Genomic DNA, 16,448 nt, shown 5'->3' on the forward strand with positions numbered 1-16,448 from the left:
AGGAGAGGGGCAGAGAGAGAGGGAGAAACAGAATCCGAAGCAGGCTCCAGGCTGTGAGCTGTCAGCACAGAGCCCAGCACAGGACTTGAACCCATAAACTGTGAGATCATGACCTGGGCCGAAGTCAGACGCTTAACCGACTGAGCCACCCAGGAGTTCCAAGATGATGGGTTCATTCTCTGTCCATTCAGGTTCCACAGGAGCACAGAAACTATAGGCTGGGGTAGAGGTGCACAGTCCAGAGCCCCACTACCCCCAGAAGGAACTCCCTTCGCAGTCCCTGCCATGTCCTCTCCTGGTTTATCAAAATGCCTGAAACGTCTCAGGAAAGACTATACTTCTAATACAGGAACGGCAGGGCCAAGATGCATATTGTGATGTTTTGTCTCCTATATAAAACAATATATGTGGGGTGGGATGGATAAAGTTCTTCCTAGGGATGTGGGGTTTCCATTTGCTGATTCTAACTGAATAAAAACCAGACTCGGCTATATCCTTCAGAGAGAACAGAGTAATCGGAGGGAGGAGCAAATCTGAAGGGAACCCAGCCTGCCACGTTGAGATGAATTGGCGTGTACGCAGTGCCTCCACAGCAGGTGGGTGAACAACGAGGGCAATTCTCGTATCTCCACGTTGCCTCCACCCCTCCCTATCTTCTCCCATTTCAGTCAACTGTACTATTAGAGATGCTGCCTAACCAAGCTCAAGTGCAGTAACATTTCATCTGAAAACTGACAATCAGTGGCTCACGAATGAATTCTAAGAGTAACTTGTAAAAATTCCCCGTTACATGTTCCCGGTGGCAACTTCCTGCCGTTCAAGCCCATGGACTCCAGAGTCTACTACAGGCCCCACGCCTAGGTCAAATACCAGCTTAGCGACGTCCAGCCTGATGTGGAGCCAGCCACTGACCTCCCTCCCATGTCAGCCCTTCACTTATTAAAAAAGCACAAAGATATTTATCCCACCTCCTCCTCAGTGTCCACTGTAAGGAACTGAAATAACATACGTGAAGGAACTTTGCGAACTGTTGGAATCTCTGTGACTCTAGCTGGTGTCAAGGCACCACCATGTAATATATGCATCAATTCTACTTTTTCAGAAACAATCCCTTCACTTGCAAAAAGAGTCTGTCCAGCTGTACAGCAACATAAAGGACCCAACTTTCAACCCATCCCTGCCCAAGGCTAACCCTTTCCGAACAAATCACCTCCCCTGTTTAGACTAACCCTCCTCATTTTCTATTGTGCTATCCTGTTTTTTTTATCTCTGTTGTTGCACTTTTCATAACCTTTGCCTACTTTATCACGTTTGACCACCAGAATGCCAACCCCAGAAAACAGAAATTCTGTCCATTTTCAGGCTGGTCCTCCTAGCCCTGAGCACCATATAGACAGCCAAGTGTTCAAGGCACACTTGTTGAATACATGAACGTAATTTTAATACAAAAAGTAAAGCGATCTCTATAAAACTTACCTTCTAAAATTACGTTTGAATCTTCCACAGCGTTATCTTAAAAAAAACACAAACACACATTTTACATTAACTCACACTACATCCCTAAGTTAGCTTATCTCTACTCAGATACCTAAATTTGGCTAATTTTAGAATGGGGCTTCTTATATAGAGAGACTCACAAGTATTTATATTAGCATATCAACTTTAATCCCTAAATTACATTAGAAGAATATACCAAATAGGCTAATATCATTCCTGATGACATAAAACTTGCCATAAATAGGAAACAAATATATTGGCAATATCCAATTACTCCCTTGGAGACTTGAAAATATATTTCTTTTTTAAAATTTTTAAAGGTTTATTTATTTTTGAGAGAGAGAGACAGACAGACAGAGCATGAGCGGGGGAGGGGCAGAGAAAGAGGGAGACACCGAATCCAAAGCAGGCTCCAGAGTCTGAGCTGTCAGTACAGAGCCCGACACAGGGCTCAAACCCATGAGCTGTGAGATCACGACCTGAGCTGAAGTCGGACGCTTAACCGACTGAGCCACCCAGCCGCCCCGAAAATGTATTTCTTACTACATCTGTCTTTGTTCTACAAGTTATCTGAGATTCGATAAATATAAGGGGGGTGGGGCTGACTTGTAGGAAACACCTGTTTAGAGAAAAAGCTTACCTGAACTTTCCATCCCTTCATTTTCTGACGGCTCGTATACTAGAAAATACACAGAAAACATAATCCTTTAGGACTACATAACTCTCACTATAAGACAACAGCCATTGTATGGTATCGAGAGCAGAGACAATGTCTAACTCATCCTTGAGCCCCTAGGGCTTAGTCACTGGGAAGCGGCAGGCTGCAGAGGAGGGTAGGGAAGGGTTTGTAGCCAGAGGAGATGGGCAATTACATAAGCTGTCTTCACATAAAATGGGGGACATTAAGGTTTTTCCCAATCACTTGTGGTATCACCAAGATCCAAAAGTCGTTTACTTCCTGACGGCACTCTCTTTTCCATTTTTTTCATGTCTTTTCCCTTTGTTTGGGGAACAACTCTCAGACCTTCCATGGGGGCGGAAGGCAAACAGTCCCGGTGCCAGCCCCTCCGAGCGAGGGTTCAGCTGGCAGGCCCTGAACTCACTGCCTCCCTCCTCCTCCTGTTTACCTGCATGGGGCTCAGTGGCTCTCAGCTCTGCTGCAAAGGAGGCTCGGCCTCTTCTCTCGGGCTCAGCTGGGTCACAGCCTTTTCAGTCAAGCTTTTTCCAGCTTTTTCCTTTCTCCAAAATGCCTCTAATTTTCTGGTTCACTGAGAATGAGCTTATTATTTTCTACCATTTTCTACTATTTTCTTTATTCCTTTTGACCATCTACTATAGAAAAATTTCTGAGTACCTACTATCTTTCAGATAGTACTCTCAGTGCTGGGGTAGAGCAAGGGATGCCAATTTTTAATCTATCACCTTCTGTCCTCCTGGTGGTATTTGTAGGGCAAAGGAGCCATGAACGTTCGCTTGCTTTGTCACTTTGAACTGTGTTGATATTTAACCATGCTCCAGTCTCTACCAACTTAGAAAAAAAGCGCTTACTTGAGCCCCTTCCCCTCTGTTCCCTCTCTTCCCTCCATTTCACCATCTAATTTCTTCAAAGAATCATTTACATTTGCTGTCTCATCCCTCACTTCCTTCCTCAACCAGGTCTTGGGCCCTGACTCACCCCTGAAAGGCTCTTCCAAGACCACCAGTGAGCACCTCATTCCATCTAATGGACACGTTCTACCCTCTCCAGGTTAGATCTCTCAGCAGCTCCTTCCTTCTCAAACATTACTGCCCTTGGACTTCAGTGTGACCATGTTCTCCTTTTATTCTTTCCTTTCTCCTCCTCAATCTTCTTCATCAATTATCCTTGTCCTACTCGGCATTCATTGCTGGCTTTCATCAAAGGTCAGCCACAGAACCTCCCATCTCCCCACACTGTCCTCCCTCCATAAGTGACCTCAGCCTTCAGCTTTGATGACCTTTTATAGACTCATGATTCCCAAACTCACAAATACAAATTAGAGGTCTCTGCTGAGATCAAAGCACCATCAATAGGCTTATTAGATATTCCCCCAGATACCTTGACATATACTATCAACACATACAGACTGGACTCGTGACCTCTTGGTCCGTTCCTATTTTCCAGTCTCACCTGTCTTAGGAATACAGCACTGCCATCCATCAAGGGCACAAGCCAGAATGGTGGATGGGGCTCCTGACACCTTGCTCTCTTCCCCCAGCTATACCCACACCACATTCCTTGTCAATTTTATCTCCTTACATGTCTCAGCTTGTCTACTTCCCTTCACTGCCATCACCCTGGTTAAAACTTCACTGCCATCACCCTGGTTTCTGTCTGTCCATGTTCACCTGTGTCCATGGAAAATGGCTCCTGCCAAGGTCACTGGGAGGCTGCTGCAGTACTAAGTCCGATGCATGTTTTCTCAGTGCTCGCCTCGTGTGGGTCTCCAGCAGCACGAGACGCTGCTGACCATCCCTGCCCTATAACTCATCTCTTCTGACTCCTCTTTTGGCAGAGATGTGACTCAGGGCAAGATCAGATTGGGATAATTGCACACTAAACTAACCGGTCCCCCCATATCCACTCTTGTCTCTCTCCAGTCTATCTGCTGCATGTCAGACTGATCAATCTTTACAAAGTGAGTATCCGATTCTATAGTGCCTTGAACAATGCCCTACGGGAAGGTGACCATCCCTGATTACTGATAGGCACTCTCTGCAGCCGGCACATATTGCAATCTCAGCCCATGTCCCTTACTGCCAGCACTCCAGACACTTCAGATGCTTCCTATGGCACTCTAGTCACCCGCCCCTTGCCTTGTCAAAGGCTCTAATCTTCACCTCAAACTTCAAGGAAGCATTCCCTGGTCCGCTAACGAGGTAGGTCTCTTCACTATATGCTCTTGTTACACACCATACTTGTTCTTAGCAGCACTTAGCACAATTGCAACAAAATACTAAACTGAAGTTATTTGTGTAATTTCTACTCCCTGCTAAAATATAGGGTCCACGGTTATATGGAGCATGGGTGTGTTATTCACCAGAACTGCTCCAGTGTCCTATGTTTTAGACATAAGGCAGTTAATACATATGCAGGATATGAATCAATCAATCAGATGGTAAGATGTCATTTCTTAGGTACATCCGATGTAGGCTTGATGCTTTCTAAATGTTCTTATGTGGACAGCTGGGTCCCTCCCCAGCTTTCATAAGCCACAGGGTCTAGATGTGGGGAGTTTAATACACAATATATTCTGGGTTCCCAATGAAAAATGATTTTGTTTTCACCCTACTTACAGCTTCAGTTACACATGTTTACTTGGTTTCCCTAGTCTGGTTCCTGAATTTGACAAAGGTATCTTTTTAGAACAGCGGATAATCTTCTATTCTATTAAATCCATTGTTTGAAAAGTTTAGGTTCTATAGCCAGGTAATCCAAAGTATCTCACCAAATCTTGATGACCCCTTAGGTCATATTTATTACTCTTTCTTACCATTTTAAATTATACTCATTCTGATATTCTGCCTAAGAAAATACATTTATTGTTACAGCATTCTCATCAGCATGTATCTAATTTTACACTTCTTTCAAGTTTGATTTTAAGGGTCTCTGGATCTAGTCTGCAAAATGCCTTCCAAACATGTTCCTTCTACCATATTTAGAAAAACACTATAATGAGTGGCAGAAATTAGAAAAGTATCTCAAGTCACATCTCTACATGTAACTTTTAATTTCCAAATTCCTATTTTCTCCTTCAAATTCAAAACTGAAAAGAAAATATAAATGCAATCATAGCAGCCAGGTTATTTAATTTCTTATAAAAATATTAGTTCTTAAAGACAGAACCCAGCATTCTTCCAGTGGCATCATCCATATCCCATTAGAAATAGCCACTGTGAATGGTCATCTTAGTAGGACCTCAAACCTTTAATACATATGCTTAATAAATTAGCCTATCAGGTTTATACACAGCCGTTCCTAATTTTCTTCAACTGAGAATCACCAATTATCATGAGACCACAAATTTCGTGAGAGTAGGGACTCTCTGTTGATCATATTTAAATGTTAAGCCCCCAAACTGTCCAGCACATGGAAAGTCCTCCATGTTTCGAGCACTGTACATTTCTTTATCGTCTTGGTTATACTCAACTCATTTCTTTCCTTTGATAGAGCCATCCTTGAAGGTGGTGGAATAAAAATGGTCCGCCCTGGTTTTATCACTTCTTATTCACCATGAACTTAGGCAAATCATTTACATTCTCTGACCCTTAGTTCCTTCATCTGGGAAGTAGCAAAAATAGAGTCTACTTCATGGGGTTTAATGAAACAGCATTGGAAGTGTGGGGGCAACAAAAGCAGCTACAACGGCCTAAATCTGACTCTAGTGCCACTCGCACCACAAACGTGCCCGGACTCTTCTCTTCATACCGCTGCTAAGCCTGCAATGACATTTTTTTGTACCTTTCTCATGCTAGCAGATCCGTCACTCTAAGAATGGGATCACTTGGTAGAGGCAGCTAGGGGAGTTAAACTCTGACCAGTTTTCCATGCACAAGACGTATTTTAGTCAAAAGACAGCTATGACTATAAAGTAATGAGGTAAGTTTTCGTGCATAATTTTTAACTGCTTCCTAGGGCGACTTTGCAAAGGGTTTAAGAAATTATTTAGTCAATGGCAGAATTACTGGAGGGGGTAAATGGTCTCCCCAAGTAAATTCTTTGAAAACTACCATTCATTTGGGTATTTTAAGTTGTGGCATTTGCAGCTTAAAACATTATTCTCCACACTCTACAGTCAAGCTTGGAGTATATCTTAAAACAAGAAGATGGCTTAAGGTTAAGAAGTGTTTTCACGAATCTGAGGAGAAAGAATGAAGTATGGCCCTTTGTAGCAACGTGGATGGAACTGGAGAGTGTTATGCTAAGTGAAACAAGTCATACAGAGAAAGACAGATACCATATGTTTTCACTCTTACGTGGATCCTGAGAAACTTGACAGAAGACCATGGCGGTGGGGGGTGGGGGGAGGGGAGGGGAAAAAAAGTTAGAGAGGGAAGGGAGCAAACCATAAGAGACTCTTAAAGACTGAGAATAAACTGACGGTTGATGGGGGGGTGGGAGGGAGGGGAAAGTAGGCGATGGGCATCTAGGAGGTCACCTGTTAGGATGAGCACTGGGTATTGTATGGAAACCAATTTGACAATAAATTTCATATTAAAAAAAATAAAATAAACACTCAGCCAGAGGAAAAAAAATTAAAAAAAAAAAAGAAGTGTTTTCAAACCTGGTTCATCATAGTCTTGGTATGTAATGTCATCTGCAAAAAAGAGAATAAAACCAAAGTAAGTATTAAATGAGTCATTCAGTGTCATTGCTTAGCTAAAAAACACAACTTAATCTCAAACACAGAATTCTATTCCTTGCAATATTAATGTCTGCAGTCAGTGATCAGTGCCTCTGCCCAAAAACGAGACAAAATGACAACTACATTATTTTCATAAAAATCCGTCAAACCGGCAGAAAGCACAATACGCAAAAAGGAGCATTAATGATTAACATCCTATTTTGCGGTGCCAGTGTGGGTGAGGCAAAATATGAAAGCCTGATATATTTTTAATCATCTAATCTCATTACAAAGCAAAAAGACTTGTATTAGGTGTTAAAATTACTCCTCTGACACCTTTGAAAGAAAAATCACCGTGTTACCACGGCACTGCAACTGTAAAGCCTGAAGTGATGTTTACCGTTAATGAAAATATTCGTCTGATACCTGCATCATGGTATGTTCTCTCCTCGCCGCCTGCTACTGGTTCCATGGGATCTAAAAGGAAAAAACACACACCTCTGCCAAACATGCCGAACACATTACCAGACACCATTCTAAGGTATTTACAGATTAATTCTCATCTTCACAACTGTGTAAGATAGGTATTCTCATTATCATTCAATGAAGTTTAAGCCGAATAAAGTTCCATAATTTGCCTCATCACAAAGATGGGAAGGAGCAGAACCAGTCCGGCTCTACCACACCACGCTGCCTCGTTAACGTCCCAGTATCCTTTCCAGTGTCCTGTCTACAAAGAGCAGAATCCCAACGGTGGTTTGAAACACACATCTCCTTGTTTCCTCATTCGTGCAGGTAATATTAAACTATGCTCAGAAATTTCCATAAATGTCTGGGCAATCAAGAATGGTTATGAGTATTATAAAGAGCACTCTGAGTTGAATCAGAGTGAATCATTAAGCCTGGGGGAAAATGGCCTTGGCCAGTGCTTCACACAAAAACACGTATCACAAACCTGGATTGTCCTGTTCGTACATCATCTCCTCCATATCCTGGTTATAGACCTGTGAAGCTATAAATTAAGAAATGATGAGGAAACTTCAAATATGTCTAAAGAAGGATTACACTTGATATTCAAAATAGGTAAAGCACAGTATCTAGTAATGACAGAAGTATAAAATCACATTATAACGATGCTCCCATTTATATTCACTCATGGAACACCCAGGTACTACCTTTGCTAGATGCCTAATAGAAAGCTGAGTAAGACAGGACCCATCATCAATGGGTTTCTAACCGAACCAAAATGGCGAAGCTAATATTCTCACTTAAATTATGCATATCAACTGTATTCAGCAAAAGACTAATGAGGCAGAGACAGACAGACAGACAGAGACCACAGACCTAGCAGTACAGGTGAGCCTTCCTCCCAGCCACTCAGCAAGCACCTGCCGCAGAGTGTGCCTGAATAGGGATACAAACATTTCCTAGCCCCTTACACTTGAACTTAAGACCTGAGTACTCCCAGACTGCAATATAATTCTAGTATTTACAGATTTATATTGTTTAGCAATATAGGTCCTAAGTGACAGCCAACAATATGACGTGGTCCTCGAGCACATAAAGAGGGATCTACTTCAACACTGGAAGAAAAACTGGCCAACACAGGCTTACCAAAAGATGCCCATCTCCAATACGGCCATATCTTCTGGGCACGTGTGACCAGTGACATTCCACAATTCTGACCTTTCATGGACTTTGTAATTTAAGATTACAAAACATGTACTTCTATTGTATCTTCTGACCTAGTAATCCCACTACTGGGAATTTATCTTCAGGAAACAGACTTCAAGAGCACAAAAACTAGATTCACAAAGAAACATATATATGAAATTATGATACAATACATATATGCTATATATAACAATTAGCTATATATATTGCACATATTTTATGATATATTACAAAATACAATAATAAATAATTATAGATAATACATTCTCTCTCTCATGATGTTCTTTTACAGGAAAAGACTCATTCTAATAAAAAAAAAAAAAAGAACAGTATTAAGTTTAAATCTCACCTGTCTCTTCTACATGGTAACTATCTTCAATTTCTGGAAAGAAGAACATCAAATCAATAGTGCTACTTTCATAAAACTGTACGTATATATTCCGCAGATGTATATTCTGAATCTATGCTTATCATTGATTTTATTTTGAAAGTAAATATTAAAATAGAACACGAAAATACCTATTAACTGTCTGCTAAACACTTTATCTTTCACAAGAACTACACTTAGAAACGCCTACATTTTCTCTTCAATCCACTCAATACCACCATAACCTGGACTAACGAGGAGACAGAATAACACAGGGACAAGGCTGGACCCAGGAAAGGGGCGAATTCCTAGTCTACTTCACATTCCACTGCGGTGTCCTATTCTCTAGAGCAAAAGCACACTGTCTACCGATGGGAACATAAGGAAGAACGGAGGAGACTTTCTAAGACGGGGAGCTGAAGGGCAACTGTGTTCCTAACTGAACCCGCACACCCCCAATAGCAAAGTGCTACCAACACAGGGTCCTCACTACTCCTGTGACCCTTGTTAATGCGACAACTACACAAGGTATAAATATTTTTAATTTCTGAAGACTTTTAATAAACAACTTTTAAGTTCACACTGAATCTATGTTCCAAATTAAGATGAAGTCAGAAAGTAAGGTCTTCTCAATTTATAAACTTTTTACAAGTATTTCTTTCTACCCCCAAACTATAACTCCTAACCTCCAAAGTATCAAATTCCTTATGTTTCAGATTATTTGAGTGTCTTAACTGAAATCTGTTATATAAGCAGCAGCATCTAAGACACCAAAATTCCGAGGACCTGTTAATCTTCCTGAGTCATCTTGGCCAAAGACAGGAGGGAGCAACAGATACCAGGGAAATGTGGAAGTCATTTTATCAGCATCCCTACTCAGCAGTTAGAAACACTGTTTGTTCCCAGAGAAATTTTAACAGACGTGACAACTAAAGGTCCAAAGTTCTAAAGCTGGTCTATAAATGCCTATTTTTGATATACAGTGCGGCTGAATTCAAATACAAGCTCAAAAGCATTTTGAGTGTACCTTTTTCACAGAAAATTCTGTGTTATATACAACTTTGCAGGTTGGTATGGAAACCAAACCATCACTGGTAACATTACTTCTACGGAAAAGTGTATTTCCAACCTCGACAACAGGCACGAATGTTAAGTTTCTGGAAATACATTCATTCATAAATCAAGAACTTCTTGCTTCTAAAGTAGTTTCCCAATACATTGAATGTTGTGAAAAGTAGATATACTTTACTTTTATGCTTTAAAAAAGTCCTAGGAACCATTTACCAATTGTATTGTGACCAGGCTATCCCTCCACTCAATTTTCAGCCTGCACAAGGGCTATGGCCCCACCTGGTTCCCACTGGCTATGAGCCCAGGTGTGCAAGGCTGAGCTTGTTCATACCCAGCAGAGCAGGATGTGAAAAAATAAACAGCCTGGCCACACTTTCACTCGCTCCCAGCTGTACTTTGATATGATCTGGCGACCTTTTACAATTATCCATTTTCGGGGCCCCATACCCCAAACACTACAATTCACTCTGTGTAGAGTGTGTCACAAGTATTCTTTTTAAAAGCTCTCTAGGTGATCTGAATTGCATCTAAGATTGAACACCATGGGTAGGCATATCAGTCAACCTTATGTGGACCATATTTGCATTCTCTCTTTGAATCCACGGCTCTATGGCTATGGTTCTAGACCTTCCTACCTTGATTGCTGCTATGGATTTCATTTATTACTTGTTTCTCACAGTCTGCCTACCTGTTAAGACTCGATTTAGGCTTGGCTAATCCCTGAACCCTGCCAGACACCTCTGATCCAGATCCTCTGTGGCTTGTGGTCGTGTGTCGTTGCCTGGGTCCTAAAGCAACTCAACCACGGGCTCTGATGGTTATTATATGGCAGGACATGATGCGCTATATGGTTGACTGGGGGCGGGTGCTGTCGCCCTTTTTCTTCAGTTTGACTCTTCAGAAATGAAACATGCATCTTAAATGATGTTTCAGGGGATTCCTTTTAAGTATAAAATTATATACATGCCATTATATCATTTGTATGTTCGCATATGCTAAGTAAAACAACATCAATCAATCAGAGTACAATACTTATGGATTAAAATCTTTCGGGGCACTAGCTGGCTCAGTTGGTACAGCATGTGACTCTTCATGTCAGGGTCATGAGTTCAAGCCCCACATTGGGCATAGAGCTTAGTTAAAAAAAAAAAAAAGTAAAAATGTTAAAAAAAATCTTTCATGAACTCATTAAAGTCTTAAAGGGCTACTTTAAGAAAAAAGAACAGAAAATAGATACCGCGAGAACAAAACACGTGTACTTGTTTAACAAGGCTTCAAATAATTGCAGTAGGGTCACATTAAGGCATAACAGAGCACAAAATCTATGAAGAAACGTTTTCACCATCACAGAAATGATTTCTCTCTATAGGGCAACAGTGAATGACGACAGTCTAATCTGCCTTCTGCAAATGATCCAAGGTGAACTACACAACTGGTATTTAGCCAGCATTTAACTTAAGACACTGATACAGGACAGATGTCACCAAATCACGGTCTGTAGCTCAGAGCAAGCCTGACTCCTGACTTTGCAAATAACGTTTTGCTGGAACACAGCCATACTTACCCATTTAGATACTGTTCAGGGCTACGTTGCACTACGACTGCAGGGCTGAATAGTTGCAATAAAGCCTACATGGTCTGCAAAGGCTAAAGTATTGATCCTCTAGCTGTTTACAAAGAAAGGTTGTCAATGCCTGGTTTAGAGGCTAAGAACTGTGTTCTATAAACTGTGATTATGGAGTTTATGTTAGAATAAGAGCCTGTGATAGACAGCCAAGTAAAATATTTCATCAATTTTCTGAATTTCTTCTAATACACGACACTCCAGGAAGAAGTATACAGTAAAAGTAACATGCTAAAGTATTTCACTTACTTTCTATAAAGAATTTGTATATCCTGGAAGTTTCCTTAAAAGTGCTTTGACTCAAAGTTGGGATATATATTTATTTTAGGGGAAAAATTAGTTGTTTTTTTTGGGGGGGGGAGGATTAGTTTTCATTGAACTTTTCAGCTTCAACTTAAAAATAAACCATACAGGGGCGCCTGGATGGCCCCGTCGGTGAAGCGTCCGACTTTGGCTCAGGTCATATCTCACGGTTCATGAGTTTGAGCCCCGCGTCGGGCTCTGTGCTGACAGCTCAGAGCCTGGACCCTGCTTCAGATTCTTCCTCTCTTTCTCTCTCTCTGCTCCCCCTACCCTGCTCTCAAAAATAAACGTTAAAATATATATGTGCTTGTATGTATATGTGTATGTGTATGTGTATGTATATGTATATGTATGTGTATATATACAAACCAGATCAAAATTAAGTATTTGTTGGGGCGCCTGGGTGGCACAGTCGGTTAAGCGTCCGACTTCAGCCAGGTCACGATCTCGCGGTCCGTGAGTTCGAGCCCTGCGTCAGGCTCCGGGCTGATGGCTCGGAGCCTGGAGCCTGTTTCCGATTCTGTGTTTCCCTCTCTCTCTGCCCCTCCCCCGTTCATGCTCTGTCTCTCTCTGTCCCAAAAATAAATAAAAAACGTTGAAAAAAAATTAAAAAAAAAAAAATTAAGTATTTGTTTTAAAGATATTCATGAAGGGGTGCCTGGGTGGCTCAGTCGGTTGAGTGTCCGACTCTAGCTCAGGTCATGATCTCTCAGTCCGTGGTTTGAGACCCACATCAGGCTCTGTGCTGACAGCCCAGAGCCCGGAGCCTGCTTCGGATTCTGTGTCTCCCTCTCTCTCTGTCCCTCCCCGACTCATGCTCTGTCTCTGTCTCTCAATAATAAATAAATGTTAAAAAAAAATCATAATAAAAAACTAAAGATACTCATGAAAACTTCAATAATCATAATGAAAATTGCCTATCGTGTTTTACTCTGAAACCAGAGACATGTGTTCTACCTTCATGAAATGCTCCAGTGTCCAGAGGCTCAAATCTATCATGTGTGTCACTTCCTATAAGGAAATCATCATCTTCCAGCGGTGGTTTTCTGGCTGGTCCCTCCTCTTCTTGCTGCACATCGTCTCCTTGAACAATGATAATGAACAAAGCGTCACGGGTCCGCCACGAGGGTCCACGGGCAGCAGCTGACACAGGCACATGCCCCCTCCTGCTGCCGGGCACTCCCTAGCCCCCGTCTGGTCCACGGCACATGCCGTTGCCCACTCTGAAGCTCTGTCCTCACTCCGGTCAAGTGCTCGTCCACCTGAGCGGGGGACAGACCTTTCTCTCACTGGAACATGAGCTCACCAAGCACAGAGAACCTCCTCTATTTCATTTACTATGTATGCCCAGCATCCAGGGCCTATGCCCAGCCATGGGAAATGCTCAGTAAATATTTAATGACTGAATAAATGAATTCACAATTATTAATATAGCTGCCTCTTCATTTATCACTAGGTTAGAGAAAAGCTCACCCTGTGACCTCCCTCATTGAGAAATGGCATAAAACTCCATGTAACAATCTTAACTAACTACATACAAATATTCTATTGCAAAGAACACCTAGACACCTCTCTAAACCGTATGCGAGGTCATCCACGTTAGGTCACCTGTATTATACTTTGCATCTAAAGATTACTATGTTTAGCCTGTAAGTCATGCAGAAATGCCCGTTTTTCTCTTCTGAGACTTTTACGACATACTGAACTGTTCTGCTTCTTTTGTGTAGATATTGGATATGCTACATTATCCTGCTGCAATGTGGTTTAGCTTGTCAGTATGGTGTAAGAAATTCCCCCAATGGTAACTTGACATGGCTTCAGGCACAGAACGTCCTGTACATAACGCTCTAGGCAAACAACTCAAGCGACTTAGCTGGGCAGGGCAGTACAGTGGTTAGGAGTGTGAGGTCCAGAATAGATGAGTCCAGATTTAGTTTTGCCACACCAGCTGTGCGACCCCGGAGAAGTTCCTTACCTACTCTGTGCCTCAGGGTTTGCTTCTATGAAAAGGAAATAATAAGAATACCTACATATAACACCGTCATGAGGACTCAAGCACTTAGAAAACTGCCCAGCCCATAATAAGCACTTAGGTGCTATTGTTCTTGTTGTGTCATTATTTTTACCATCATCATTGTAATAATATTACTATTTCTGCTGCCACTGAGGTCTCCTCAAACACTGCAGGAAGGAGGGCTTCCTTCCTTCAGTTTCAGTATGACCCGGCGATGCTCTCAAGCGTCACTGAACTACGTGGGCCCATGTATGTCCACACTACGTGTTTTCTGTATTTCCATCCCAGCCTGCTACATTGTTCTCCTCATTTCAATTTTCTGCTGCACACCAATCACCCATTCCAATTCCTGTCACTGACTTTACCATATTCCTTTTTCCGTATTCTTTCTGAGCACATTGGTTTTTCCTCACTCTTATGTCACCCAGTGCAACTGCATGGTTTTTATGTGAGCAGGATTTAGCTCTCTCAGTCACCGCTGCTTAATGGAAAGTCCCCATTTTCAGTAGGGAAACCCAGTAAACAGCACACAGTGACAGCCTGGTATGAGGAAAACAGTTCCCTGAAGGCTGGCTACAGTTGAGGCACTGCCCTCTGCAGCCGTTAGGTACTAATATCCCACTTTGAAGGACGAGAAACTTGGCTACGGCCACACAGCTGGTAAATGGCAGCTGCAGGATCTGAAACACAACAGTGAAATACAGAATATTGTGGACAGAGAGTCTACTGCAAAGAAGGCGGTCAGGGAGGCCACGTTTGGTCGGACACGATGTGAAGACTGGAACACACACGCGCCAGTAAAAGATGTAAGTACCAAGGCTCCGAAGCAGGGATAGACTTGGGGATGCCAAGGAAAGGAGGGAAGGTCGTCTGGGCTCAAGAAAAGCAACTGAGGGGAGAAAAAGACCAGGCCACATAAGGCACATCACACACACACCAAACACAGCCCCAACTGGATGCTACCGCAGCAGTCACGCAGGAGGGGACGGTGACGCTGACACATTGCAGTCCAGATACGTGCTGGAGGCAAAGCCTGCAGGACCTGCCGGGGCTTACACAGGAGGCGAGAAGAGGAGACAGAAAACAAGGAAACACCCCGGTTTTTAGCTTAAGCTACTAAGGGGAGGGGAGACCATTACCTAAAATACAAAAGAGTGGAAGAAAAGCGAAATCTGGGGGGGAGTGAGGGGAGAACTATGAAATGTAAAGGAACCGAGAATTCTGTCTTAGGTACATTTTGAGTCTGAGACACCCATAAAACATGCAAATGGATATGATAAACCGGGAGCTCAGAGGAGAGACAGGGCTATACACAAAGGCTCAGAAACAACACAAAAAACATGTACGGCCATGGCCTCTGTGAATTCCTAAATAAAGAAGAGAATAAGTCCAAGAGGAAGGCTTGGGGCCAGAAACCCGGGCATGGGAGACTTGACTGCTCCCCTTCTGTCTGGCTTCCTACACCCACCTGCCTAAATGTCTACTATGTCTGCCCACACTTCTCTCTCCCCAGCTGTGGCTAAATTTGGTTTGAGTGACCATCTTGAGCCCCTTGGATCCCCAGTGCAGCCTGCCATCTCATCCCCCCCCACCCCCCACCCCGGCACACTCCCTCCACGTGTGCTCACGCTGCAGACAGAAGCATGACACCCACCAATGTTCACTTACTCTCTGAATCAAGTGCAAACACCCTTTCTCAGTCGCTCTCCACCTATGTAACTCCGTGTGCCAGCCACCCTGAACTACTCTGGGGTCCTCTTTTCCTCTGGACTTTCATACATGCCACGCCCATCGCTTAGCCCTACACACCGGCCTGGCGAAGCCCTACGCTCTCCATCCTCCAGCTACTAAGTCAGAATGTCACTTCTTCTAAGAAGCCTTTGCTAACCCCAAAGTCTAGGCAAGGTGCACAGAGCCACTTACATTTCACCATTACAGCACTTACCTCATCAGACGGAAGTCACTTATTTATTTAGACTGCATCATCCTTAGGTTAGGTTAAAATTAAAAAAAAAAAAAAAGACATAGGAAGGGAAAGCTTGTGTGTGCTGATAGAGGCAGGTGCGTGCTCAGGTAAAGCAACCCTCCGAGCCGAGGAGAACCTCCTAATGAAAGGACACAGGCTCCTAGACCTCAAACAGCCAAGGGGCAAAAACCTACACAACTCAGCCAAAGCTGGTCTCCCCAGCAGAGCACAGACGGAACCGGATGGGCTGCTTTACATGGAACCCCAAACACCTAAGACTGACTAAGACAGTTTAGCAGAGCTGCTAAAGCAGAGTTTCAATGATAGAGGACCGCATTTGTTTTCAAGAAACAGAATTTTTTCCTTTAGGACTCTCTTCAGCTCACACCAAACCATTAGGCGTATCGGGATACGATGTGTTCTGCCCTCTTGGAAACCCCTTCGTGAGTTACATCTTGGGGTTATCCTCTGCTTTTATCAAGGGATGTTTCAAGAAGCGGTCTCATAAAATCTTAAAACATGGGTTTCGAGAGTATCAATATTCTCTGCACAGGACTGCACCTAAGAAA

The 16,448-nt window shown here is 42.8% G+C and overlaps 1 protein-coding gene across 9 annotated transcripts in view; it reads right to left on the bottom strand.

Annotated features, from left to right (window-relative positions):
* ASPH (aspartate beta-hydroxylase) overlaps window positions 1-16,448 on the bottom strand; it is a 226,948-nt gene that overhangs the window by 132,925 nt on the left and 77,575 nt on the right. For 6 of the 9 annotated variants that reach the window (XM_058699668.1, XM_058699673.1, XM_058699671.1 and 3 more), the window contains 7 exons: window positions 12,857-12,982; window positions 8,884-8,916; window positions 7,816-7,872; window positions 7,287-7,337; window positions 6,801-6,833; window positions 2,138-2,176; window positions 1,477-1,512 (listed from right to left, as the gene is read on the bottom strand). In XM_058699668.1, the coding sequence (XP_058555651.1) occupies window positions 1,477-1,512; window positions 2,138-2,176; window positions 6,801-6,833; window positions 7,287-7,337; window positions 7,816-7,872; window positions 8,884-8,916; window positions 12,857-12,982 (375 nt within the window). The remainder of the gene's footprint in view (window positions 1-1,476; window positions 1,513-2,137; window positions 2,177-6,800; window positions 6,834-7,286; window positions 7,338-7,815; window positions 7,873-8,883; window positions 8,917-12,856; window positions 12,983-16,448) is intronic. The other 3 variants (XM_058699669.1, XM_058699672.1, XM_058699666.1) reach the window with 2 other exon arrangements.

The sequence above is a fragment of the Neofelis nebulosa genome, chromosome 14 (genome assembly GCF_028018385.1).
Source record: "Neofelis nebulosa isolate mNeoNeb1 chromosome 14, mNeoNeb1.pri, whole genome shotgun sequence".
Classification (NCBI taxonomy): domain Eukaryota; kingdom Metazoa; phylum Chordata; class Mammalia; order Carnivora; family Felidae; genus Neofelis; species Neofelis nebulosa.